The sequence below is a fragment of the Hirsutella rhossiliensis genome, assembly GCF_020360975.1.
Source record: "Hirsutella rhossiliensis strain HR02 chromosome Unknown scaffold00001, whole genome shotgun sequence".
Taxonomy (NCBI): domain Eukaryota; kingdom Fungi; phylum Ascomycota; class Sordariomycetes; order Hypocreales; family Ophiocordycipitaceae; genus Hirsutella; species Hirsutella rhossiliensis.
In genome coordinates this window covers 8,583,867-8,610,083 of record NW_025408667.1, presented here as the reverse complement: position 1 = coordinate 8,610,083, position 26,217 = coordinate 8,583,867, and the positions used below count along the sequence as shown (strand labels likewise).

The 26,217-nt window shown below is 56.0% G+C and overlaps 12 protein-coding genes across 12 annotated transcripts; 5 read left to right on the top strand and 7 right to left on the bottom strand.

Moving 5' to 3' along the window:
• Positions 1–215: 215 nt before the first annotated feature.
• Positions 216–1,233, top strand: HRG_01179 (oxidoreductase NAD-binding domain-containing protein; the record flags this gene model as incomplete). The annotated part of the gene is made up of 3 exons (XM_044859650.1): positions 216–486; positions 545–622; positions 686–1,233. The coding sequence occupies 3 exons, from the start codon at positions 216–218 to the stop codon at positions 1,231–1,233; spliced, it is 897 nt and encodes a 298-aa protein (XP_044726050.1).
• A 664-nt stretch (positions 1,234–1,897) lies between these two features.
• Positions 1,898–2,467, bottom strand: HRG_01178 (sugar transporter; the record flags this gene model as incomplete). The annotated part of the gene is made up of 3 exons (XM_044859649.1): positions 1,898–2,327; positions 2,374–2,388; positions 2,445–2,467. 3 exons carry the CDS (start codon positions 2,465–2,467, stop codon positions 1,898–1,900), a joined length of 468 nt encoding a protein of 155 aa, XP_044726049.1.
• Positions 2,468–2,833: 366 nt separating this feature from the next.
• Positions 2,834–3,403, bottom strand: HRG_01177 (reverse transcriptase; the record flags this gene model as incomplete). The annotated part of the gene is made up of 2 exons (XM_044859648.1): positions 2,834–3,181; positions 3,251–3,403. 2 exons carry the CDS (start codon positions 3,401–3,403, stop codon positions 2,834–2,836), a joined length of 501 nt encoding a protein of 166 aa, XP_044726048.1.
• A 5,381-nt stretch (positions 3,404–8,784) lies between these two features.
• On the top strand, positions 8,785–9,564 carry HRG_01176 (integrase core domain-containing protein; the record flags this gene model as incomplete). The annotated part of the gene is made up of 1 exon (XM_044859647.1): positions 8,785–9,564. The coding sequence occupies one exon, from the start codon at positions 8,785–8,787 to the stop codon at positions 9,562–9,564; it is 780 nt and encodes a 259-aa protein (XP_044726047.1).
• Positions 9,565–9,695: 131 nt separating this feature from the next.
• On the top strand, positions 9,696–9,998 carry HRG_01175 (uncharacterized protein; the record flags this gene model as incomplete). The annotated part of the gene is made up of 1 exon (XM_044859646.1): positions 9,696–9,998. The coding sequence occupies one exon, from the start codon at positions 9,696–9,698 to the stop codon at positions 9,996–9,998; it is 303 nt and encodes a 100-aa protein (XP_044726046.1).
• A 2,027-nt stretch (positions 9,999–12,025) lies between these two features.
• Positions 12,026–12,813, top strand: HRG_01174 (uncharacterized protein; the record flags this gene model as incomplete). The annotated part of the gene is made up of 2 exons (XM_044859645.1): positions 12,026–12,320; positions 12,641–12,813. The coding sequence occupies 2 exons, from the start codon at positions 12,026–12,028 to the stop codon at positions 12,811–12,813; spliced, it is 468 nt and encodes a 155-aa protein (XP_044726045.1).
• A 749-nt stretch (positions 12,814–13,562) lies between these two features.
• On the bottom strand, positions 13,563–15,963 carry HRG_01173 (dynamin domain-containing protein; the record flags this gene model as incomplete). Its single annotated transcript, XM_044859644.1, has 5 exons — positions 13,563–14,294; positions 14,354–15,203; positions 15,262–15,389; positions 15,441–15,542; positions 15,616–15,963. The coding sequence occupies 5 exons, from the start codon at positions 15,961–15,963 to the stop codon at positions 13,563–13,565; spliced, it is 2,160 nt and encodes a 719-aa protein (XP_044726044.1).
• An 827-nt stretch (positions 15,964–16,790) lies between these two features.
• On the bottom strand, positions 16,791–19,076 carry HRG_01172 (transcription factor TFIIB repeat domain-containing protein; the record flags this gene model as incomplete). The annotated part of the gene is made up of 1 exon (XM_044859643.1): positions 16,791–19,076. One exon carries the CDS (start codon positions 19,074–19,076, stop codon positions 16,791–16,793), a length of 2,286 nt encoding a protein of 761 aa, XP_044726043.1.
• Positions 19,077–19,847: 771 nt separating this feature from the next.
• HRG_01171 (uncharacterized protein) lies at positions 19,848–20,587 on the top strand (the record flags this gene model as incomplete). The annotated part of the gene is made up of 2 exons (XM_044859642.1): positions 19,848–19,929; positions 20,076–20,587. The coding sequence occupies 2 exons, from the start codon at positions 19,848–19,850 to the stop codon at positions 20,585–20,587; spliced, it is 594 nt and encodes a 197-aa protein (XP_044726042.1).
• Positions 20,588–21,618: 1,031 nt separating this feature from the next.
• HRG_01170 (BTB/POZ domain-containing protein) lies at positions 21,619–22,464 on the bottom strand (the record flags this gene model as incomplete). The annotated part of the gene is made up of 1 exon (XM_044859641.1): positions 21,619–22,464. The coding sequence occupies one exon, from the start codon at positions 22,462–22,464 to the stop codon at positions 21,619–21,621; it is 846 nt and encodes a 281-aa protein (XP_044726041.1).
• A 1,255-nt stretch (positions 22,465–23,719) lies between these two features.
• On the bottom strand, positions 23,720–24,984 carry HRG_01169 (uncharacterized protein; the record flags this gene model as incomplete). The annotated part of the gene is made up of 6 exons (XM_044859640.1): positions 23,720–23,814; positions 23,876–24,059; positions 24,108–24,226; positions 24,287–24,569; positions 24,635–24,853; positions 24,919–24,984. 6 exons carry the CDS (start codon positions 24,982–24,984, stop codon positions 23,720–23,722), a joined length of 966 nt encoding a protein of 321 aa, XP_044726040.1.
• A 719-nt stretch (positions 24,985–25,703) lies between these two features.
• HRG_01168 (uncharacterized protein) lies at positions 25,704–26,029 on the bottom strand (the record flags this gene model as incomplete). Its single annotated transcript, XM_044859639.1, has 2 exons — positions 25,704–25,901; positions 25,958–26,029. The coding sequence occupies 2 exons, from the start codon at positions 26,027–26,029 to the stop codon at positions 25,704–25,706; spliced, it is 270 nt and encodes an 89-aa protein (XP_044726039.1).
• Between the last annotated feature and the right edge of the window lie 188 nt (positions 26,030–26,217).

The window sequence follows — 26,217 nt, the reverse complement described above, 5'->3', positions numbered from 1 at the left end:
CTATTGTCCCCGGCTCGGTCCCGAGACGCATCTGGCTCATCCGGCGTGTCCGCTTTTTGGCCCCGGCTGGCGGATGTGCAGCTGGATCTGCCACTGGCCTGACCCGCATGTCCGCCGTTTTAACTTCAGCTACTCCTACGCTTCATTCATAACCTTCAAAAAGCTGTCCCCGTTCTTGTCGGACTCGGAGTTGTCCAACTCGATTCTTCAACACCATGCCTCTCGTCAAACCGCAACTTCTGCCTCGCACCAGGATGAAGACCGTCCTGACCACCCTTGCCATGGGCGGCATAGGTCTTGGCGTCATCACAGTCATGAGGCGAAGCTATTCTCAGGCCGCATCTGGAACACCCCCTGCGGTCTTCGCCGGTGGACCGGCATTTGTTTCCTTGCCTCTCGAGAGCAGCGAGGTCGTGAGCCATGATACCAAGCGCCTACGATTTATATTTCCGCAGAACGATGCGGTTAGCGGGCTGTCATTAACATGTGAGAACATGGCTGCTGCTCGTCAGCGGTGCAGCGTTGCTTGCTAACTCCCGTCTAGCGGCTGTCTTGACCATGTCATGGCCAAAGGGGAAATGGCTCCCTGTCGCGAGGCCGTACACCCCCATTAGCGGAACAGGTATCATGAATCGACTCGTCATGGCTGCCCCGGCCACCTGTGCTAACCCGTGTTCTTGCGAAGATGACACTGGTTTCCTTGATCTTCTAGTCAAGCAATACCCAAATGGCAAACAGAGTACACACCTCCATTCGCTCCAGCCTGGCCAGACCCTACTTTTCGCCGCCGCGATTAAGCGATATCAGTGGCAGCCCAACAGCTTCCCACAAGTGACGCTGATCGCGGGAGGTGCGGGCATCACGCCAGTCTGTCAACTCGCACGCGGCATTTTGCGAAACCCCCAAGACAAAACAGCCATCAATCTCATTTTTGGCGTTAATTCCGACGAGGACCTGTTGTTGAAGGAGGAGTTCGATGGCTACGAGAGGGAGTTTCCTGGCCGATTCAAAGCAACCTATGTAGTCAGTCATCCCAAAAAGGCGTCACCGTTCCGTAAAGGCTACATCACGGAAGAGCTTCTCCGCGGGCTCGCGCCGCGTCCGGCGAATGGAAACACAAAGGTTTTTGTGTGCGGACCGCCGGCTATGGAAACTTCGCTAGTGGGTAAGAGAGGAAAGACGGGCGCTCTGGAACGTCTCGGGTACTACAGGAGCCAAATACAGGTATTTTAGCCAACATATTGTGGAAGCGACACTTTTAATTGTTGCACCATGCCTATTTAACTTATCACATATGTTGCTGCTGCTTTTTGATATCCTATTGTAATTTCTTACAACCGAGATGTCAGTCAGTGATCTTGCTGGACTGGATTGGACTGGATTTCAAGGTCGGATCCAGCCCTGTCCAATGCACAGGCTGGGGACTCCGGAAGCGCCAATGCAAATCCAGGTTTCAACATTGATTAAGAGAAATACAGCACCAAGAGGTCAACTGATAAACCAGAATTACTGTTCGGAGAACAAAAGAAGAGGAACAAATGCACAAGTTATGGTGCAGTGATTTTACGCGCATATGGACTCTTCTTTGGCGCTCAAGGAGCTCCGGACCATTCGATCTAGTCTAGTCTAAGTCTAAAAATTTGCGAAGGGTAAGTTAGTGATTGCAGCTGATGACGAAATTATAGGTGTAGGCGGTGGCGACGGGAACGCAGCTGACCTTTCGGTTCTTTATTAATTAATAATAATTATTGATGAGCTCAATAATACATATCAATACAGGATTATCGTCAAAATTACATAACAATATGACAAAATTATATCTTTATTTATCACTGAGGTGTCTGGCGACTCCGACGGATGCGATCGCAGAGGCGACCAGAGCACTCCCCTCCAACGCTCATTTGTCCTGGGTGGGTGACTCGACATATGCCTGTACAAGAGCAGTCTCAACCTGATGGTGAATATCATCTAGAGCAGGCTGCGCGGACAACCAGCTGGCGACAAGCACGCTCTTGTGAACCCAATTCGAATGAAACCTCTCCCTTGTAAACCATGAGGCGTCTCGACGCGCATATTCTGGTAGCCACGGGAAATTGGCAAGGACATGCAGTCGAAGCAGGGAAGGGTAGCGATCCAGCTGCAAAAGTGCCTCCTGGGTCGAGGCAAAATACCATCGTAGACTGCCCATCGCAAAGCCGACGGACGAGGCGATGATGAAGGGCAAGGTCGCAGTTCCCCATATCATGCTGCTGGCCGCGGCGGCAGTGAGGCCTAATGTCATCGCAGAGGTTGTTCCTGAAAGCATGCTCCGAAACATGCTAGATACTCTGGTGAATCGAAGCCTCGGGTTGAATCGGGAGGAAGCTGGCTTACACTAGACCTGGCCCACTGCGCGGCAAGTCAGAGAAGTGCAAAGCAGTAAGACAGCCGGGGAGAGCTTATACCTCGCATTGCCCCAGCCCCCCATGATCCTAAGAAGCCCATACGGGCTTTGTGGTAGGGAGCCATATTCGGATTCCTTAGATGAAATTAACCAAGAAGTCCTCAGCTTGGCGAGAATTTACGCAGCTCACGTTTAGTCCGGTCATGTCTTGCTGGGAATCGGGGGTTTGTGCTCATGGAGTCGTGGGGTTCTCGAGGTTCCGAACTTGTGATTGAGAACCGTCGTCTCCAAAATCTTTCATGTCGCCGGGAAGCGCCTTGGGACTAAGGGGGTTTCCGGTCATCTGCCGCATCCGGTGATCCGCCGGGTTCCAGGCACTTCGCACGACTTCGCACTGCTTATGAAAGGCGGAAGTACCGGGATCATCTATTCTGAATATTTATCATTTCCTCAATCGAAAAGATTGGGCTGTTGTGGGCTAGTCGGCATCATGAGCTTGATAGTGAGTGCGTACTGCGGAACTTGTCGCTCCACCTCTGCCATCGTAATGTCCGGCGTGGCGACAGCTGTTCCACACTGGGGTCTTTCCACTTCCTCTTCAACTATTTCCGCCAGGGGAGGGAAGAAGACGGTCAGCATTTCCTCAGCCTGTTCTTTGCTGTTTGCCGTGCAGGTGCCATCAGCTCTTACGAGCTGCGGCACCTTGACAAACGCCGCATCGTCTCCCGACTTCATGTACTTTGCCACCTCCCACATGTTATCGTTATCTGCGAGAAACTCGTCCCAGTGCTTCTTCTTCTGCTGTCTGATGGCGTCGTGATACTGCTTGGCCGCTCCTTTGGCTGTATCGTCGAGTTCTCCTCGCACCTGTCCTGCTCGTCTCGATGATCTGGCACGATTCCTCCAATACGTGTAAATGCGACGAAGCTGGGTGAGGTCCGATGTCCACCAGCGCTTCGCATAAGGCGATGGCCGCGCCCTGGGCGCCAGGGCGCGCACCACCTCCAACACCACCGACATAAGCCTGTCAGTCTGTTGTTGTACCGTTCCCGAGATTGCACAATACCCATGGAGTTCTCACTCTTTAGAATTCTGCGAGGACCTATCCCCTCGGTTGATTACACCTTTTTTTGTAATTAGATGAATTACTGCAAGCTTAGATGTCTGCGTGCAACATCGGCACCAGAGTGTTTGACCGTTTCACTGAAATGAAGCGAATAACAAGTTCTGGCATTCTCCGGCCTTCACGAATCTCACCGCGCCGATTTAAAATATCGGAATGAGCTAGGAAATCTAGCAGCATCCCTTTTCCTTGCCCAATTTAGAAGATATTAACTTGGAAGATGATGCACAATGCGTCGAGGAGGTCTTAGGGTCTGCCTTATCCTGGCTGCCCGAGTCCATGCCTATCCCGGCCCAGTGTAAGCCTGAGCACTCGACCTAGCAAGAGCCAAGGGTTGGAGAAAGCGGAGCGCGAGTACGGGCTCTTGGGGTAGGGGTGCTTGGAGAGAATGGGTCCGGTCTGGATACCCCATGTATTCTAATGCGCGAGACGATGCGTATGAGCTAGGGTTTCGCTTGAATTCAAATTGACGACCGTTAGTTTGCATCTCTGCATAGTCCCCAACATTTCAAGTGCTTGTATGATGGGCGAGCGGTTATTCTCGCATCCTTGTAAATACAATGGAGCTTAGGATCAGGACTTTAGTGGAAAGCAGCAAGACACCTCTTGACGGCAGAAGATGTTTTGCTGGCTCTCGTTCTTGGCATACCGTGCACACTGAGAGAGGAAGAGTCCAAGATCAGAGCGACAAAGAGGATGGGTAAGGTAATGGGACTGTATTCAATTCTTTTCCGATGCCGCTTATGGCGGTGTCGGATAACCAGGGTAACTACGAAGCATGTCTGTTCCTGGATAGTCTGTGTCTCTCAAACAGAGGATCGATAACACAGTGGAAGGTAAAGGGGGCTACATAGGTGAAAAGAGCGCATTGTTGTAAGGGGCTACGCCCCGATGTGTAGATCTGGCATGGCCAGACTAGTCACGTGCGAGCGCCACGGACACGACTCCTAAAGGGAGCGATGTAGACACGTCTCCCCTTTACACTCTTTGTAGCTCAATTTACATCAATTACGCCCAGCACCTGTGCCAACAGTGCTGACCCAGTAACATATTGAGCTACCAGTTAACAAAAGACAGGACAGACAGAAGGACAGACAGCAGGACAGACAGCAGGACAGACAGCAGGACAGACAGCAGGACAGACAGCAGGACAGTCAGCAGGACAGACAGCAAGACAGGCGATAGGCTAAACGACGAGACGGACGATCGATCGGACGACGAGACGGACGAACAAGATGGAGGACAATAGTAGTTATGCAGGGGCACCGCGACCGGCGGCGCAACGAGCCGATGGAGGGAAGGAGCAAGAGCTCTTGCAGATCTTATCTGGGATCGCGGGAGACGAAGAACTGCGGAAGATGTTCACCGGGCTAGGCCTAGCAGCGCCACCGTTGACACCCAGCCCGGGGGTGCTCAGTACCCCGGCGATCTTACCCGTCGAACCGAGGCCGGAAGCAGCCCAGGAAATGGACCGTGGCAAGAAGCGCAAGCCGATGACTTGGCCGAAGTGGAACGGTCAACCGAGTCCTTCCACTTCTACCTCGACCGTCTGGTATTTAAGTACAATACCGACGAAGAGGAGGCCTAAACGGCAATAACAACGTCGTGTGGTACGAGATCCTGCAGACCTTGCCGGATCAGATGATGAGGAGAGTCGAGGGTTTTTGGAGGCAAGAGAGCGCGAAGGGCAACCCAGACCCCCGGAAATTCTTCTCGCACCTAGCCCAGACGTTCGGCAGCGTGCAGCAGACAGAGAGGGCGCAGGACAGGCTGCGCACCTCATTCAACGAGACAGCCAAGAGTTTGGGAAGTTCCTCCTGAATTCGAGGAAACATTGACCAAAGCGGGCGGCGCGAGCTGGGATAATGCTTCCAAGCTCGCATGGCTACGGAACTCGATCTCTCCTGCTCTCCGTGAGCAACTAGTCCCGGTTATCATGCCGAAGGACTACAACGAGTACATCCAACGTCTACACCCGATTGCTTGGGCGTTCGAGCACACCGCGAAGTTTAAGGCGTTGCAGAGGAAGCAGGGCTCCGCGGGCAACGTGACCAAGGGCAGGCATCAGGCATCGGCAACATCCAGGTCGCCGGTAACGACAACACCCCGGCACCGTCAGCAACGTTACCCGCCGAGCAGAACGCACGTGACGCACGCGACCATGACGGCGACGTAATAATGACGGTTACACGCACTCAGGGCAGGGTCAGAGAGGACGGGCGAACGGCCAGGGGTCAAGTGGAACGAGCAAGACGGTTCGCTTCCAGCCTAGGTCAGGACGGAAGCAACGGGCGAGGTGGGTATCCGAGGACGAACGGAATAAACGCCGTGACGAGGGTCGTTGTCTCCGCTGCGGCGACAACACCCATTTCATTGCCGCTTGCCCCTACTCGCCAGGACAGGACCCTAGCCGGTCGAGGGATGTAAAGTCCGCACCGCTAGGATCATGCCCTTGCTGGAAGATGATGGTAACGACTCTAGTGAGGAAGAGTCAGGACTTAGCGAGACCCCATCCTCTCGGAAATGCGTAGCCTCGAAACAAAGACGGGTCTCGAGGCCAAAGAACGGAGCAGTGGCAAAAGAAGAGAAGTTCTCAGGAAAATGGAAGTTGGTCCTACAATAATTCGAAGCATTATCAATAGGACCAATCTCTTCTCCTCACTCGTAGACGAGGGATGCCAGTGCTACGCCGCGGTTGACGAAGAAGTCGTCGAAAGTTGGAAGTTCCTATAGTGGAAATAGCACCGCGAGCTATTACAGGAGCATCAGGGGCAATGGAAGGAGCAACGATTAGGGCCTCGTATGGCTATCAATGGAGGTCAACGGCCACATACAGACGATCTGTGCCTACGTGGTGCCCTGATTGGAATTCCCTAATCCTAGGAAAACCCTGGTTATGCCACACAAAGTCGTACTCAGTGCCCCACGAGAAACGACTATGGCATGAACCTACACAAGACTGGGTAGATCACCTCGGGAAGGAGAATATTCTGCGAAAGCCAAGGAGTTCGAAGAAGCAAAGCACGTACTAGCCAGTACCTTTGTGGGTTACTTTGAAAGGATCCGCAAGCAGGAAGGAAGAGAGGCAGCTGCCACGGCGATTTTCGCTATCAGCATGAAGGATATCGAAAGGGCGTTATCACCAAAGAAACCCATGTCAGAAGCAGAGCTACGCCGAACGATACCCCAGCGGTTCCACGATTTACTGCCTCTATTTATGAAGAAGGAAGCTGATAAGCTGAATCCTCATAAGCCAGGCATAGACCACGAAATCAGAATCAAGGAGGACCCGAATGGCCAGCAGTTACCACTACCGTATGGAGCACTATACGGTATGTCACGAGAGGAACTCCTGGTTCTTAAGAAGACTCTACGAGACCTAGTGGATAAAGGATTTATCCGTGCAAGCAGTTCAGAAGCAGCAGCTCCAGTCCTGTTTGTGAGGAAACCAGGTGGCGGGCTGCGATTCTGTTGTGACTACAGAGCGTTGAACGCAATCACTAAGTCGGACCGTTACCCCTTCCTCTAATAGGGACACACTTCGCAACCTAAAAGATGCGAAGTGGTTCACTAAGGTCGACGTGGTACAAGCGTTCCATAAAGTACGGGTTGCAGAAGGAGACGAGTGGAAGACAGCGTTCCGCACCCGGTACGGTCTCTTCGAATGGATGGTTACCCCGTTCGGGCTAAGTGGCGCGCCAGCAACCTTCCAGCGGTATATTAACGGTATCCTACGAGACTACCTCGACGAGTTCGCCTCTGCTTATATGGACGATATACTTATCTATTCGAGCGGGAGCAGAGAAGACCATTTCCGGAAGGTACGGTTAGTTTTAGAACGCCTCGCCGAGCATGGACTACACCTAGACCCGGAGAAATGCGAATTTGGAGTCAAGCGGATTAAGTACCTAGGATTCATTATTCACGCAGGAATTGGCATTCAGGCAGATCCCGACAAGATACGAGCAATAGTCGAGTGGGCAGTCCCCGTTACCCAGAAGGGGGTGCGCAGTTTTCTAGGATTCGTTAACTACTACCGGATATTTATACCGCAAGCCTCGGAAATAACTGCACCCCTAACAGCACTAACAGGAAAGGGGACTAAGTTCAAGTGGACGGACGAGCACGATATGGCGTTCCAGACACTAAAGACGCTATTTACGAACGCCCTATTCTTACTCAATGGGATTTCGAGAGGCCAACCTTCGTAGAAGCAGACTGTAGCGGCTGGGCGCTTGGGGCACACTTACGCAGGAAGTCGACGGACAACGCAAGCCAGTAGCGTTCCACTCGCAGAAGCTATCACCGGCTGAGCGCAACTACCCAATCCATGATAAGGAAATGCTCGCTATTATTCGTTGTCTCGAACAATGGTCAGCCGAGCTACGAAGCTGTGATAACTTCGTTATCCTTACCGACCATAAGAACCTCGAGTATTTCATGACGCGCCAACAGCTCTCGGAAAGGCAGGCACGTTGGGCTGAATATCTCTCGCGTTTTAACTTCCAGCTCCAGTACCGTCCGGGACGGGAAGCAGTGGTGCCAGACGCGCTCTCGCCGCGAACAGGACCGACCAAACGAAGCGGATCACGAAGCACGAGATATGCAGCTTATTCCAGAAGCAGCCCTACGTACCTACGTCGGAGTAACGTCGACTCAAGCGGGAGAAGGCGAAGAAGAACACACGGTTTTCCACGACCCAGAGCTACAACAATTATGGCAGCAAACGGCAAACCAGGATCCAGTCTTTACAAGCGTTTATAACGCGGTACGAAACGGATCTCGGTCCTCGACCCCAAGCTTAAGCTGAAGGTACAAGTCGCCGAGTGCTTTATTGATCCTCGGGGCACCTACGACTACGTGGCCGCTTATTGGTGCCAGGCGCACCGATCACGACAGAAGCAGCAGCCAAGGCAGCACCGCTAGAGCAGGAGTCGCTAAACGAATTACGGGCTCCTTAATCCAGAAGGTTCATGACTCCCATGTAGTAGGCCACCCGGGACGGAAGGGACGATAGAAGCCGTATCCAGGGACTTCTACTGGCCGCTAATGCAACAGCATATCCGACGTTTCTTGCGTAACTGCGATGTCTGCGGCCGTACGAAGATATGGCGCGAGCATAAAGGGGTCTACTTAGACCGCTACCCGTACCGGACCGCTTCTTCCGCCAGATACAGATGGACTTTATTACGGACCTCCCCTTGCGAACGGTAACCGCTGCCTCTGGGTTATCAAGGACCGGCTAAGTAAGGAAGTTATACTCGAACCGATGCCAACGATGGAAGCGGAAGCATGTGCAGAGCGTTTTCTATGGTGCTTCGCCCGCTACCACTGGTGGCCCGACGCTATAACGAGCGATAGGGGCTCGAATTGGGTAGGCCGCTTTTGGAGGCACATGTGCAAGTTACTGGGGATCGACCAGCAGCTAAGCACGGCGTACCACCCCCAAACCGACGGAGGCCCTGAGAGGATGAACCAAGAAGTACAGGCATACCTCCGCGCCGTGATTAACCAGAACCAGAACGACTGGGATAAGTGGGTTCCCGCGGCTCAGATGGCGTTAAACGGTCGGGTCAATACCTCTATAGGGATGTCCCCATTCTTCGCTATACACGGCTATGAGCCGAAGTCACCAGTTCCCCTCGTTACGGAAGCATATGCGGAAGAGTATCCTCAGCATTCGCCAGAAACCAGGGCAAAGAAATTTGTTACCAAACTACAACAGATTACGGACCTCTGCCAAGCATCAATGGCGACAGCTACGCAGCAACAAGAACGCTTCGCTAACAGACGACGGAACGCGGCAGAACGCTTCGAAGTAGGCGATAAGGTTTGGCTTGACTTACGGAACTACGCGTCAGAGCGACCTAAGAAGAAGTTCGACTGGCTGCACGCTAAGTATACGATAAGCAAGGTACTCGACCCGTACACGGTTGAACTAGCAGACCTCCCGAGGGCTGCTATAATAGGTTCCACGTCGACCAACTCCGGAGAGCGGGGACGGACCCAATGCCTGGTCAGCAACGCACAGACGCTCAACCCCCATCTATCCAAGTAGACGGGGAGGCTCACCAAGTAGTAGAGGAAATACTATGCGCTAGGTGGAAGAGAACCGGCCGCGGCCGTAGGCGGGAAGTCCTTGTACGCTGGCAAGGTTGGCAAGACCCGACCTGGACCTCTTTAGACAATATGCAACAGACAGCGGCCTTGGATAAGTACGAACAGAGATACGGCCCGGCTCTCGAAAACGATGGACCATACCAGCACCGACGAGTGGCAACGGAAGCACAGCCGGCCCAAATCCAGGGGCAAGTCGAAGGAATACAACCACAGCTGCAGATACAGGGCAAGAGAATACGCGGACCACTACGGGCTAGGACTAATGGCGACGCCCCGTCGATAGTAACGGCACCAGACCCTATAGACGACGGCCCTACGATCGTTGTAGGGGACCAGGAACAGGAAAAGGGCACCAGCGCCAGAGAGGAGTAGGGGCTAATGTGGGGCTACGCCCCGATGTGTAGATCTGGCATGGCCAGACTAGTCACGTGCGAGCGCCACGGACACGACTCCTAAAGGGAGCGATGTAGACACGTCTCCCCTTTACACTCTTTGTAGCTCAATTTACATCAATTACGCCCAGCACCTGTAGTAGTAGTAGTAGTAGTAGTATTGATTACCGTCTGGGACATCCCTATAAGGGCAAAAGACGTGCTAGGCTAGAGAAGACTAGATACATAGAATATCCCGAGTACCTGGACTAAGGACCGTGTGTAGCACCTAACCACTCCATCTAGCAATTCTGAGGCTCTGAGGCCGGTCGGAAATTCAGCCCTTCCCCGTCAGCGGGTTCCAGGCACGGCAGTGAAGCCGTAATAGTAGTCAGTCTTTGGCCGAGGCCGGGTGACTGAGAAAGCCCACGAAGTCATGGGCCGGCCGCAAGCCCTCGAGGAGGGCCTACGGGGCAGAAAGAAAAAGAAAAGGAAAAGGAAGCAGAGAGTGTAGCAATGTTAGTCGGGGGTTCGCCCCGATGGCGATTGTCTTCTCCCGCAGGAGCGTTCGATCCGGGACCACTTCGTGGTCATGACAGTTGGCGGAGTCCCCGTGCCTGCTCCTCGTAGCAAGCAGGTGGTAGAGGTCTTGTCGATTGGTGTGCGGCTCCGGGGGGCACCCGGGTGAGGCCTTGAGCTCTAGGCTCTTGTAGCTCCTCGGGGCCCCGCGGCCCACCAGTCCAGAGGAAGTCGTGGCCGCTGGGCGGCAGATGGAGTCAGGGCCGCAAGGCGGCAGAAGGCGAGGCCAGCCAGTAAAGGCGGCAGAGGGTGCGAGGCAGCGCGAGGTGTGCCTGGAAGGGCGAGAAGAAGTCGGGCCGCGAGGCGGCAGAAGAAGTCGGGCCGCGAGGCGGCAGAAGAAGTCAGGGCCGCGAGGCGGCAGCAGAGGTCGGGGCCGCGAGGCGGCAGAAGTCGAGGCCAGCCAGTAAAGGCGGCAGAAGAAGGCGATGCCGCGAGGCGGCAGAAGAAGGCGATGCCGCGAGGCGGCAGAAGGCGAGGCAGCGCGAGGCATGCCGTTATTCGAGACCAGCTTCCCAAGAGGAGACGAACTCTCCAAAGTCTGCCTTTTGGTGCTTGCTAGAGCCCCGTTAGGGCTAGAGAGGCAGAAGCATGGTCGGGTGACCTGAAAATAATTATCCACTAACAGGCTGCTAACAGCCCGCAGAAGAGAAGAATTTTTACAGGGGAGAGTTGACGCCCAGCACCTGTGCCAACAGTGCTGACCCCGTAACAGTGGGGACCTGCAACCGCGCTTATACAAGTCATAGGACAATACGTCAAGTGGCTTTTCTTATTATTCTTCAAGTACGTTAGTCGGCCTATCGGCTCTAGTTCCCCTAATTTAATTAGGAGGAAACCCTGTAAGCTGCAGTCTCGTCGTCTTCAGACCGCGGTCGATCCATACACGCGGCCTAGTGCAGGGCGGACTCCCTCGGGGTAGGGGCCCGGCGGTGGCGCGCGTGCGCGGCGCCCTCGGAGCGGTCCTGGAACCTTTCTTCCCGCGAGGCGTACCGTCTCCCGGGACAGCACTCCGCAAGTGATGAAGCAGCCAACGCGGAAGCCAGGGAGGCTTGTCCCGGGGAGAAGGCACCTGTCAAGATATTCATCACGGATGCGGCTCCTCGTGCAGTTCCAGTACAAACACAAAAGGTAAGTGTTAAACTGGTAAAATACCGCTGCACCATGCAAAATAGGGTACCCCCATTAGAGGTGTTACCAACGCGTATTATAAGTCCTTTATCTGATCTGACGGTAAGATCCCCAAGCAAGCACTCGGCTGTGCAAATACGCCATTGCTTACGCTAACTTACCCGCGCCAGAGCAAGTAAAGCCGGAACTGAAAGCGGTCTGCGAGAAAATCGAAAAGACAGTTGCCTGAGACGAAAGCATTGGTGGAAAAGGCAAGGGAGCGCCCTACTGGCCATGCTTTTACAACGAAGCGTCAAGAAACTAATGGTTGCCGTACTGAAAATGGCCTATAGGCAAGAGCCCATGCGCCCGACTCAAGAAAATGTTGGAGCAGCAGCCGCCCTGCGACGGAATCAAAAGCTCGTGGTCATATTCAAGCTATCGAATGACTATTGCTCGGGAACTTACTATATCCTCTATGTCGGCTTCTTCTCAACCGACCGACTCAGCGAGCGTCTTGCGCGATCCCAAGACAGGAAGCAGCAGCTCATCACATACGAATCCTCGCCTGTGTCGTATATGGAGCAAGAAGTTGATCTCAACAAGTGCCTTGGATCGGAATATGTTACCCTTCGCAGTATCAGTCACGTCGGCCTTGTCGATTATAGGAAATATGTATGGGATCAAGGGAGACTGGTGGAAGTTTCAAGGTATATCGCTGCGCAATCAATTCTACGGTCTCGGAGTTGAAGAACTTCCCCCGCCTTAGGCATAGCGTTGACAGGACAGTGCGCTGAGACGTCGAAATGGAACTACGAGAACTTCCACTTCGGAAGCCAAGCAGGCCCCTACTACGAGTTACCTTTGCTTTTCTTTCCGCCGGAGTTTACTGTGGTGGTCCGTAAGCTCTGCCCTTGAAGATGGCCCCTTGGCTGACCCGTCGTCAACAAATGCTAGGCAATCCTGGACCAGATCGCGTCGCCATCAACAGGAACCACGAAGTATTCGGGCAAATCACCCATACCGGCGCCGCTGGCAATGGTTTCGTCGGCTGCACAGGCGCAATCCCGATGCCCGACCGTAGACTCGCCGGAAATCCAAGGCGCTGCGGAGGCGTGGATCGGATCTGAGGCTTTAGTGGTGTCAAGTTCCGGTAATTTATGACATCAGTATTTTAGGCAAGACGGGTAGAAAAAGGCTTGGCTGCATCGGCCAACTTAGTTTTACTGTACGAGCGGCCACCATGGACAATGTGGGACGTTGCGGATCAGACAAATGCTTGGTATTATGAAAGCTCCACCTCGCCAAGGTTGGTTCTGGAACTCGTTCAGTATTTCCGGTCAGAATCTTCCACGCCTGCCATCTCGGTGCCGTATCTCGAGCAGCCAAGTCTGTTACGTACAGGTGTCGCTTTCGCAGTTGCGGCTTTTTACTCTCCAAATCCAACGTCTGTTGCTATGGCCCCCTGATGTATTTGGGATCAACCCGTTTTTGACAGTGCCTCTGCTTTACCTCGCTCCCAGGGCGGCGGTAGCTTTAATGAGGCAATGAGGGTGAGGTGCCAAGTGGCCTCTCGTTGGAGACAAACATGCAGTTTGTTTACTTCACTTATCTTGAGCAGTCACCTGAAAAGCGCCGGGATGTTCACAAATGCATCGTTTCCACAAAACTTGGCCCTATCTCATCCACTGCATTCGCATAGAGGTGATGGGAAAACCCAGGTGATGGGAAAACCCCGTGGGAAAACCATCACCGCGGACCTGGAACCTCCCTCCAACGCGATCTCACAACCACAAATTCCTGTCCGCAGATCGATTCACCTTGAACGTAGCCAGCAAGTGCTTGTCCCAAGCCCCACCGCCGTCAATTGAACACCCTGTCAGTCGGAGCCATGCGAGGCACCTCCTCGGCTCCGTAGGACCTTGAGCGCCGCGGTGAGACTCTCAATCTCGCGGTTCAGCGTCGACCGCTGATGCCTCGACTCCTCGTCCTCGCCGGCAATCATGTTCAGCTGCTCGTCGTCGAGCCTCATGATCATCTCAGGCCCAAACGCCTTGACGGGGCTCTGGTCGCCGTTGAGCAGAAAGTGCGAAATCACCTGTTGGTAGATGACGTCGACGAAGCGCTTGCGGGCCACTTTGTAGTAGCTCACAAAGGTATCGAGGATGTCCTCGCACAGCTGCTGCTCGTTGTCCTTGTTGGTGGCGGCATTCTCGATTTGATCGAGGGGAATACACTGGCCACAGAATCCGTCCTCCATTCCCTCATCCAAGTGGATAGATAAATTTTCCAGAGAGCGAGCCACCCGCTCGGCGCGCTTCTTTTGGACGATGTCGTTGAAATAGTGGTTGAACGTTGTAGGGCGTCCGCGCTCAATCTTCAGGAGAAACCGGGCATGCTCCATGGCCTTGCGGTACAGCTCACTCAGCTCTTCCACAAGATATCCATCCCATATCTGGTCTCGGATATGCTTCTCCGGGCATAGGTGGCGGAGGAGTCGAAAGACATAGTTGTGCACCACTGCGATTGGGTTGCTCACGTGGGACAAGGACAGAGCCTCCCACTTGGCTGATTGCTCTTCAAAGACGGTTGACAGAACAGTCCCCCCAAACTGCAAAGGTACGTCAGTAACGGCCACAGCATCCCAAGACACCGTCAGGATAGGCTCACCGTTCCGAGGTCCGGCCCGCGGCTGGAGTCATAAACATTTCTGATGAGGTCCATGATAGGCTTGTCCTCTGGCATAGCGCATTCTGAATCTTGGATGAAAACAATGTCATCGAGCTCCCGGTATTGGTCAAGTGGGATCGCAAAGGGGATCGTGGTGTCCTTTTTGGTCAGTTTCCCTTCCTCGTCCAGGGCCCCGTCAAACTGCCGCATGTGGGCGCGCTGGCCAAAGTCCTTGGAAAAGATGTTGTGCAGGTTGATGACTCGCGTGATGAGCTTCAGCTGCGGATCGTCCTTGAACAGCTTCTCCCCGGCGTAGTATCCGTTGAGCGCTGCATGGGTCACAGTCTGGAACTGGCTCGCAAGCCTGCCGAGGAACTGCCTCTGCGAGCTCTCGTCGGACCGCGGGGGCCCCATGGCCTCGAGGTCCGCCCTGCTCCGCCGCAGCCGCTGGTCAATGTCATTCTTGACGTTCGGGATCTCCTGCTTGGAGATGGCCATGAGCAGGTTCCGCAGCCGGCCCTTGAGTGTAGCAACACCGCACCGCTCGCGGATCGTCACCCACGGCTGGTTGGCGAAGAAGGCCTTCTCTGCCGCGGCGCGCTTGGCCTGCGTCCAGTCGCCGCTGGTGTCGTCGGCGCCACGATTCTTCACGACGTAGTATCCGAGCTTGAGGTTGCTGCGCTTGCCGAGGACGAGGTCAACGACGGCCTTTTGTGTGGCCGCCTCGGTCGCCAGGTCGGGCTTTGTCAGGACGCCCATGGTGCGCACACCGTCCGGGTCGGCCTTTTCGGCGAGCTGCACGATTTCTTGCGTGGCAATATCCACGTTGCATGGTATGACGGCGAGGATTCTATCGAGGGTTAGCTTATGCCGTGGTTCGTGGCTCAGGATGAAGATGAATGACTGACATGGTCCTGGAATCGTTCATGTATCGCTTGACCATGTTTTCAACGAGCACAATGTCCGTTTCAGTCGTGAGACCTGGCGTTGGCACTCGAAAGATGCCGGGCACGTCGATGACGGTGAGATGGTTTTGCTATCGCCAGTCAGCCAGCTTGACAGTTCTTTGACAGTGATGGAGACTCACATCTGGCCCATAGATTTCGATCTTGAGGATATCCTCGCTAAACGCTCCACAGCCCGACTCATCCTCATCGTCGCCCATCCGAATGTCCATGGCAGTATTGGCCTAGAGAGTAACGAACCAAGTCAACCAGCACGAACATCAAAATCTTTGCAGTCAGCTCCATGGACAAACAGACCTCCTCAAAGATGCCGGCAAGCTCATCATTTTCCAGGTCTCCCAGTGCTCGCTGGAACCCAAGAAGCTCTGCCTTAAGTTCCTCGCTCGCATCAGGCCGCGGGATGATGGAAATTGAAACGCTCCTGAGCGGATCTCGACAACAGGTAATCTGCGTCGCGTACCGCGTGCAGAGCCCTGCGGCGCGCGGAAACGAGAAGCCTGTCAGGTTCTCGAGCACGGAGCTTTTGCCAGAAGACTGGTCGCCCACGACGACGAGCTGCGGCAGCGGAATCATGGAGCCGACATTCAGCTCACGCAGCTTGTCAATCTTCGCCAGAATGGCCTGGTTCCCAAGTCCCACCTCCATGGCGGCGACGAAGAACTGAAGTTTGCTCAGGGTTGCTTGGCTGTATTTACATTCAAGACGGGACATGAGCGTGTGCAACAGGTTAGGCATGAGGTGGTGGCGGTTTCAGACGAAAGGTTGTGGCGTTGGCAGGATCAAAGAAGAGAAGGAGCCCAAGAAGACAAAGTTCCATGTTTATATTGCTACAGCTGCCAGCCGATCCAAAAGCCCGTGCTTTCAACGCGCGTTTGCTCGAATACTCGCCCTGCCCGTGTTCGCTGGTTGCTAGGCGTCATCAACGGCTGGGAGCATATGCAACCGCTCGAGCCCGGTGCCATCGTTTGCCATTCACTCGGGCCTGCCAAACAAGCTCAGGCTCTTCACCGCTCGTGTCACTGACCATGCAGTTGCTGGGCCTGAGTCGAAGGGGTTCTGGATTTTCGGGAAGCTTCACTGTCAAGGCGGCTGACGGTGTTGAACAAGGGGCACCCAAACGCGGCCTCTGATTCCGATTGCTTCAGCCAACTGGAGAGTGAATCAACGGCCCCACAGCGGTGACCATGGGCAACTGCGTCTCCGGGTCCGGTCGTTATAAAGAGACTGGCAAAGCAAACGACTCTTTCATAGCCCCACACAATCCATGTGCCACTTTGAAGCGAACGACCTTTTGTGAAGTCAATCAGGTCTTGGCACAGGCCCCGGCTCTCGGGCAGTATTCAAACAGACCTCTTGATTCTATTGCGCTTCGTGTCATGCTAGGCCTTCGCGACCATGCATCCGCCAACAAAGCTCTCAAGGGCCTCTAATCATCAGGAGTCAGGCATCGGCAAAGCGCCTCTTCTCGCAGGCTAATCGTCGTCGAGACCATACTCGGCATCCATATCGGGGTTATCGTAATCCTCGTATCCCCCTTCAAACTCGCCTCCGCCCCCGCCAAACTCTTCCCCTCCACCATACTCTGGCTCCTCGTAGTCGTGCTCTACCTCGTCATCCTGCCCCTGCTCCTCCGGCTGACCCTCGGCCGGCTCCTCGTTTTCATCGTCGTCATCGGCGCCGCCGAGGGTGCTGCCGGCCACGCTGGTCTTGCGGCTCGTCGCCGCCGAGCCGAGGCCGTTGGCGTCGGGGACCTCAAAGATGCTGCGGATGGCGTCGTAGTTGATCCTCTTGGACCACGCCCTGTCCTTGGCCACGTTGATGGCCGCCTCGGCCGCCGAGCTGGCCGGGCTCGTCTGTCCCTCGCCCATCCTCGCCCGCTTTCGTCTGCGGCGCGTCTGCTTGGGGCGGTCGGCCTCCATCTTTCTCCGAAACACCTTTTCCTGGTGCTTGCGCAGCCAGTCCTTGTTCTGGTTGACCCAGATGAGCTCCTTGATGCGGGCCTCTTCCGGCGACAGCAGGCAGTTGAGCACCTCGAGGTCGTCCGCAAACTCGTCTTCTCCAATATCAGCCGACATGGACACTTCCTTTTGGGGCTTCTGCTTGAGAGCCCAGGTCGTGTGTATCCTGGCCCGCTGCTCGGCGTTTGAGTATGCGAGGGCGTGCTCGTAGGTGAGGGGGTCGTTGAACATTTCCTCAATCTGGCCCTCGAGTTCCTGCTCGTCCTGCTCCCATTCTTCATTGATGGGGAGCTGGGGCGGGGCGGGACGGTTGCCTCTATCGGCGCTATGTGCGTCGAGCCCGTCGTCGAGGGCATCGCCAAACTCGCTGACCAGGCGATCCAGGCTCTCCTCGCCGTTGTCATCTCCTTTCTTGTCGGCCTCGGCGTCGCGACTGTCTTGTTGGATCTGGGACGGGAGCGGGGGGATAATGAAGCCATCGGCGTCGCGTCGAAACTTGATTGCGGGAGCCTTGGAGAGGTCTGCGCCGGGTTCGGGGGCCCTTCGCTGGCGCTTGGCTGGTTCAGCCTCGTCGCGTGCTGTTGCCTGCTGGGCGTCCTTGTCTTTTGCACCATCCTGGCCCGCGTCTCCCTCTCCCTCGTCGTCGTTGTCCCCGTCATTGTCCTCGCCGTCGGCTTTGCGCTTCCGCTTCCGCAACTTGTCCTCCATCATTTGCTGATACTCTTCCGACTGGCGGTAAAAGGCCGGGGGGTCGTGGGAGCTCTCAAGAAAGTCCTGCTTGAGAAAGTCCTCGACGGACATTTTACTGGACTCGGTAAAGTTGAACTCTTGAAGGCGGTTCTGAATGGTGTGGTTGGTGACCTTGACAATGTAGACGACCTCGCGGACGGTGCGGCGAAAGTTGTGCATGCGGGCGGCCATGAGCAGACAGGCACCGCAGATACCCGAGGGGCGGCGGCCCATGACCATCCAGTCGCGGCTCATGCGCTTGACGAGGCGGACGGCATCCTCTGCGACCTTTGCCGTGTCCTGGTGAAACTCCATCTTTGTGGCGAAGCGCCAGATGAGGTCCTCGGGGTAGACGGGGATAAGGCCGTCGTTGCCGATGGGGACCACCTCATTGAGCTTCTTGAAGATGCGGCCAAGCTTGAAGACATTGAGCTGGACGAGGTCTGCAAGGTCGATGAGCATGACCTTGCAGGGGGGCTGGGCACGGCAGGCGGCGTAGAGGCAGACGGCGGCGACGCTGGCGAGGGTGCGGCCCTGGATAAAGTTTGCGCTCGAGGCGAGCTTGAAGACCTGGGTGCCAGCGGTGACGAGGCTGTCGCTGACGCTGAGCTGCTGGGCGTAGCCCTGCATGAGGCCGCGGGCCTCGCGGACGCTCTTCTCGCGGTCCTCGGAGCCGCCGACCCTCCTGAAGGCGGGGCCCATGCTCCGGACGCCGGCCTGGTCGGCGCCGACAAAGGAGCCCTGAACAATGGCGGCGCCCGACGACGTCTCGCCGAACTGCACCTCAGCGACAATGTTGCTGTCGTCGGCGACACGACCGCAGGTCTGGCAGGTGCCGTCGACGACGTTGGGCTTGGGACAGGCCTTGTTGGGACACTGCTGGCGGGCGGGGGCTGTGACGGCGCCGTTGCGGTTGGCCGAGGCCGACGAGGTGTGCGACTGCTGGGCAGCGACGGCGGCCTGGCGACGCTCCTCGCGCTCACGCATGGCGCGGACGGGGTTCGGGCGGGCGAAGCGCGGCTTGAGGCCGCCGGCCTGCGAAGGCCTCTTGGCGGGCGTGAGGGACGACATTGGGGCTATTTGGCAAGGATCATGAGTCGCCAGGGTAAGTCGGTCACGGGCGAGGCGATGGCGACAATGGCGACAATGGCGACAATGAGCGAGTGGTCTAAATGAAGGGATAACGAGTGAGCATTTGCGTTGTAGGTGATCTCTTCATTCGCGGGTCAAGGAAAAAATCACAGCTCTGGATCTCAGGATGGCACCAGCCAAAGTCTCGCATTAGGGGCTGGCTGAGTGACGACTTAAGCGGCGAAAGACGCCAAAGACCAGCGACGAGAGCCTCTTGCTGCTCTACTTAGACGGTTGATGGAGATAGAGTGGCGGAGACGCAGGTTTGGAGGAGAAGAAAACGCGAGGGCAAAATGGTCGGTTTCGTGGTGGATGTCGAGCCCGGTGGCCGAGTGGGGGAGGGGAAGGAGGAAGCCAGCCACGCCCCCCCGCGCCCCTGCCTTTGCTGGTTTAGAGACACCCGCGGCTGACTCATCCGCCGAATCTGGACGCCTAGGGCTCAGGGATGGTTCAAGTTCGAATCCTGCTGGAAGCCATAGTTAACTTATTGGTCGTTGCACTTATTACTGTATGCACAGTATGGAGCGGAGCATCTCCCGTCGTCTGCAATGCGATCGCTCTCCAGCATAAAGTTACATGTCCAATTTGAAGCATGTAGCTATTGAATCAGGCAAAAGCTATTCATCTGGCAGATATAACCGAGGCCTCTCTTTCCCCGCCTTCATTTCTCGCATCATCACCACCATCATCACCACCACCACCATCAGCAGCATGCAATCCTCCACATTCACCATCGCCGCCGAGCCTAGCACGGACATTTGGAAGAAACCCCCTTCGCACAACGTCTTTAACGGTCCGTCACCCGCGGTTGTGCCTCTCCTTTTTGCTCATCAATGCCGTCATCTTCTGTGACTATGCCACCGCCAGCTCTTCTTCTTCCTCCCAGCCCAGACGCAAGGCTCAAGGGCAGAACACACTTGGCTAACAAGAGTCAAACAGCCCCCTTCCGCGCCCACTCCAAGCGCCCAACATCGTCCTTCCTCTCCGCAACCCTGACCTTCTCCGCCCTCTACACGCTGCAGTACGATCAAGCCGGCATCCTCCTCATCTTCACCAACAAGCACGAACCCTCGGCCCGCAAGTGGATCAAGGCCGGCATCGAGCTCTTCGACGGCCTTCCCCGGCTCAGCACCGTCTGCTGCGACGCCTGGGCCGACTGGAGCGTCGCCCCTGCCCCAGACGAGAGCGCCGTCGCCGCCGGCCGTCGCCCCGTTACCCTGCGCATCGAGACGCACCGTGGGTCCAGCGGGACCTCGCTCTGGGTATACCACGTCGACGATGCTGGCAGCCAAGCGAAGAAGAACCCCATGCGTGAGGTTTGCTGGCCCTTTGGCGAGTCTGCGTCCGACGGGTGGGAGCTCGAAGTGGCAGCCGCCGTTGCTCGCCCGGCCAAGGATGCAAAGGACAAGCTCGAGGCCAGGTTTGACGGCTTTGACGTCCAGTGGGAATGAAAGTCGACTGCCTTTCGTATTCCTTGTCCATGTCGATGCCATCCTCTCTGTCCGCTCTTTGCCGTCTACATTATGTAGTTGTCAAGGGTGAAAGAACGCAATGCGCACCAACAATGCAATTATTGGGGCATGTTCGACCTTGACCTGGCTTGGAAAGTTCAACAGTAGTGTAGTCTCACCTACTGCTTGGACTCCTCTCCTCGTCCTCACAGATCACGACTCACAGTGCATGTCTACAGCTCTCCCTAAGCACAACGCACAAGAGCGTCTTGAGGTGGCCATAATCCTCATTAAACTCGACCCCGTCGCTGTTCTTGCCGGGAGGATCACACGCGATCCTTGATGAAAGGCAATGAACCACTGCAGTATCTGGCTCTTTACATAAAAACCAGGCAGTACGTCCGTCCTGTCAGTCTGAATAGGGCCCGCCGAGAGATACGACACAAAACAGGCTGCATGTTAAAAGCCCTTGTCTCTCCTCACACGATGTTCTCTTCCTGAAACTTGACCTGCAAAAAGCGCAACATCCAGTCCCGGGAATAAAAACGCCAGAGGAAAAGAACCCGTGCGCAATGCTTGACACGGCACAGAGTAGATATTCGCAACCAGGCGAAGTAGAGAACCAGCCCTTTGCAGAGGCGCAAAGGTAAAGAAAAGATGAACAAAAAGGGGGTGAGCGGAGGACTGCGGCTCGTGTACTGCGGGAATCAAGTTCCTCTCAGCTCGCAGACTCATCAAATGTCATCATTCGGCCACATCGCAGGAAGCAAAGCAGCAGGTCCCAGCACATAAAGAGCAAACTCCAGCCCGGAACAAGTCAATTTGATGAGTAGAGCATGAGGGGGGTGATCCCGTGCCGCCTGGAACTCGAAGCCCTCTCGAAAATCACTCGACTCCATTTTTTTCCCTTTTTCTGGAATTCGGCTTTTTCCTTGGTTATCCAATTCACTCTTTCCAAACAAGCTCATTCTGTGCGCACAAGGGGTGGGAGACGTGGTGGCTGTTGCTTGACGCGCATGCAATCCCCCATTTCAGACGGTCCTCGGCGTGCGAGCATTCGTCGCGTCAATGACGTCGTCGAGATGGTTGCACATGGCGACAAACAGGTCAAAAAATAACTTGCTGCCACCGGCCTCCATCTCAGCCTGCATGGTGCCGCTGCGCTTAAACGTCCTGCGGCAGCGGATAATCAGGGCGAGGTAATGAGCGCGCAGGCGGCTGTCCGAGTCGGGCGTGTGAGCATAGGCGTACTGGGCGGACCGCAGAATGGTGCCGACATCGATGCCGGCCTGCAGCCCCTGCTTGCGAAGGGCCAGACGCTTGAGCTCGTCGAGGTCGTACCGATCGGCGGCACAGTAGATGACGGTGTCGCGGAGGACGGCAGCCTCGATGCTCGACAGGTAGACAATGGCCTCGCCGGCGCGGCCACCTCCGGTTTCTGGGTTGGGCGAGGTCTGGGGCGTTCGCTGGCGGTCCTCGAGCTCCCAAGAGTTGCGGTGCCTGTTGTGCAACAGGCGAGGGTAGTAGTCTCCCTTGTAGAGGTACTCGAGGACGGCCGAGAAGACCTCGGGGTCCTCGTCGGGGAGGGAGATTCTCCGGCTCTGCACACCCGAGAAGCTGGCTCGGCAAGCCGCGCTGAAAAAAGGCGACTGGCATAAGACGTCTTGGTGCGCTGCAAAGAGGCGCCCGTCACGGCCGACGGCCAGCGTCACAATCGGCGAGGGCGCGGCTGACTGCGAGCCAACCAGGTCCTGCTCGGTGAGCGACCTTTGCAGCTTGGACAGCTTGCCGGGATCCCGGACCGAGGCCGGCTTCTTGTGTCTGGCCGTCTTGTCAACGCGGCCCGGGTCCTGAGACCGGAATGACCGCTTGAACATGGCTGAAGACGACGCTTGGGGTGAGGGACAAGAGCGAAACTCGTCCGAGACGCGAGGCAAACAAACGACTCGAGAGAGACGACGATGTCCGGCTCGCAAATTTGGCCTTGGCGAGAGAACGACAAAAAGAGCGCAGAGAAGGATGGGGGTAAGGGGAAATAGGGGGTGAAAAGAATGTAAGTGACGCACAAAGAATTGACAGAGGCCCGGGCAAAAGATTATACCTTCTTGGCGAAGCAAGACGGAATAATCTCGTGGAAAGCTTTGCGGCCCTGAAAGCGATTGTGGGTGAAGAGGAGGAGGAGGAGGAGGAGGAGGAGGAGGAGGAGGAGGAGGAGGAGGAGGAGGAGGAGGAGGAGGAGGAGGAGGAGGAGGAGGAGGAAGAGAGGAATGAGAAGAGCAAGAAGAGGAGTGACCCGGGCTGGTACCTCGAGGCGGGGCTCTCAGCCACCAAGGTACAAGTCAGCCTCACTCTTTATGAATAAACAATAATTAACAGCAACCAATCCCATGTCCAATCCTCCCCCGCACGTACACGGTTGTCTGCCTTGCCTGTGGGCTAGTAACTTACGCTACTGTATGGAGTGCAAAAGGCAGGAGTCCAAGAAGCAAAACCCTGGCACCGCGCCGACGGCGTCCAATCACCACCAGCCTCGTCCATCAGTGAATAATGCCCAATGCAGCCTCACCGCCGATGGATGGGCAACGATCGGATTGCGCATGGTGGCTTCCAGCGGCTCGTGAGTCCCTTCATCTGCATCATCAGGCACCCTTGGATCTACAGTAGACTGGCCAACGACATATCATCCATGCTTCTTCCCCACAGGGCCACAGCCCATGTCCAAGACAAGACCCCTGTGAAGACGGACGGGAACAAGCGAGGTGGGGACCAACGTCCAGTCGTCTCTGCAGGGCCTCGGCTCAACACCAAAAGCGTCCCGTCCTCGTCCTCACCCAACGCGACAACCAAGTCGTCACCAACAAGCCCCCTTTCACCATAAGGAGCCACGCCAATTCAAAAGAGTCAAGTCTAGGATTTTCTGCCTCAGCCTGCTGTGGCGCGTAGTCTTCTAGGTAAGCGAAATAAACAATACTGGCGGGAGTTTGCAGGTTGCCACAGTGGCACAGAACGATCACCGCCCTCGCCATCGCATCAACCTGCCCTTCAATTCCTTCCTGACCCCGTCGCCCTCACCTCGCCTAGAACCACCCTCGATCTTTGGCGCGACATCACTCATCACCCCAATCAGACGTCTCAACCCTCCAGAGCCTCAATGGAACCGGCGCGCTCGGCAAGGGACCGGGTTACTCCCTCGCGGATGCCAACGAAGCCAAGCATCATCGTGTACACTGAAAGTAGTCCAAGAGTCAGTCGCACCGCAGCAGCCACTCCAAGGCCAAGTTTACTCACTGAATTGCGACAGAAGCACGAAGCCCATGCAGTAAGCCGTCACTGCCTCCTTGGAGCCAACTTCCTCCTCGTCGAGCCAGAAGAAGGGGAAGACGTCGGTCCAAGCCTTTCCAAGCGCGGCCCAGGCGAGGTACAGACCCGTGTACACCACGAGGCCGAAGAAGTGGGATCCAAGAGCCTGTGTCTGTGTCAGTGGCAGGACAACAAGGATCGATAAGGACCTGGAGCTCACCGCAGGCCGCTTTGTGCTGTTCAGGAAAATCGTCTCGAGAATCATGAGGGCCGATGTGACTCCGTACAAGTTGCAGATGATAAAAGGCTTGAACCAGCCCTCGCCGAAGAGGTCGCTGACTGCACTGCTCGTTAGCCACCAGCAGCCCTGCAGCCCACGGGGACGACGAGGAGACATACAGGGACCGTCACCCACGAGCAGCGCTGGCGAGGCACCCTTGCCAGTTGCAGTGGCTGCGGCGACCAGCAGCTCTGCCGTGTCATGCTGACGCGTGACGAACCAGTAGACTGACGAGTTCATGAAGGAAAAGACCGTGGCCGTCGCGTAGAAGAGGGTGAAGTAGAATTGCTTGCGGAGACTACCCATGTTTGCAGGCAGAGACATGGCGCGGACGATCCAAGACTCGACGCCGCCCTGGACGCCGTCGGCATCGGGGTAGTACAGGTGGGTGAAGGTCCACGACTGCCAGGCAGGCAAGCTCATCAGTCACAGGAGCGTACATGTTGGATGGGGAAAGGGAGACATACAAAGGTGATGAGGTGGTAACTTGACACGAGGGCGTAGCTGATCAGGCCAAAGTCAAACAGGTGCCGCCAAGGGCTGTCCTCGGACTCCTCGGTGTGCTTGTAGTGGCCGATCATGGCCGCCACGGCCGTGAGATAGGCCAGCATCATTCCTCGGAGGACGACGAGGACGTTTTGGGGGATGCATTGCCATGGCGAATGGCTGACACGGAGAAAGGCAGGCTGTTGAGAGGTGGTGTCAAAGGTCAGGCAGCACGTCTCGCACCGCTTGGGGAGATGCCACCTACATGGTCTTGCATCACATTGGGTCCGGGGAGGCCGCCGGCAGCCGAGAGAAGAGGCGTTGACGACATTCTGCTGCTTTGGACACGGCCAGCTGAGTTTCCCATGCCAGGAGCCAAGGCCACAGTTGGAGACGGCGAAGAGGCGGGAAAGGATGCAAAGCGAAGAAGTGGCCGAAAGGTATTGCAATGCGGAAGCCAAAAAAGATGTGCCCGAGGCGATGGAGGTGCGAGAAGAAGACGGGAAGCTGTGGAGGCGGAGAGGAGAGAAGAAGAAGAGAGTCGCGGAGGTCCGGGGGTTTTGGAAGGCAGACGCGTGGAAGTTGACGGAAGGTGAGAAGGCTTGCGCGAGGAGGCAGGCGTCGGCCGGCACTGCCCTGGAGGAGACGGAGCGGGCAATGGCAGCTACAATTGGGTCCTCGCTCATGCCTCGTGCCCTGGGACCCGACTCGCATTGACATGAGTACCTGGACTGCCACGGTGAATTGGCGCCAGGGCAAGGTAACACTTTGGATAGGTATTGACATCTGACCATGTTCACGATGCCCCCATTTTGCCTCTCGAGGCAGCCGGGAAGGGGGAGAGCCACCGCATTTCGCCTTCCAGTGCAGATGAAGTCAGGGTTGTGGCGAGTTGAAGAGGGCAAGAGACGTTGCACCTTCAGGGTAGAGGAACACCCGTTGTCGTGCTCCTCTTTGCTCTGTTTTACGACATGCAACTTCTCACGCATGCGAGCGTCCAGCAGGCTGGCGTTAAGGCTTGACAGCAAATGTATTGTCATGAGCGATTTGTTATTTTCGACTGTTGGCACCCTCCTTCTCCATCCCCTGGCATCCGACGGCCTTGCCCGCCATCTCCTCGACCTTGCCGTAGCCCTGCGTCGAGTCGCGGTTCTCGCCTGCCTGCTTCATTGCGTCGACGCCCGCGGCCTGGTCCTGCTCACCCGACTTCTTCCAAGCCTCGGAGCCCGTGACGTTTCCAATTGTCGACTGTTGGGCATCGGTCAATGGGTATTTTTGGCGGTGAGAGGACGCGGCAAACTGACCTCGGCGACTCCCTTGGCATACTGGGCGTGGCTGGCGATCATGCCTGGCTGCTGCGCGTTGGTATCGGTCATTGTGTGGCGTTGGAGGACGATATCAGGATGGATAAATGCCGGGTGTCTGCGCAGATCTGTAGTGGACAAATAAGACTCGATAGACCAGCGCTGAAGCAGCTTTATATGTGCGGGCGCATGTGGCACCTTGAGTCTTTTCATGACATCATCAGTAGCCCTGCATCGTTGATCTCGATGGGCCGCTGCGG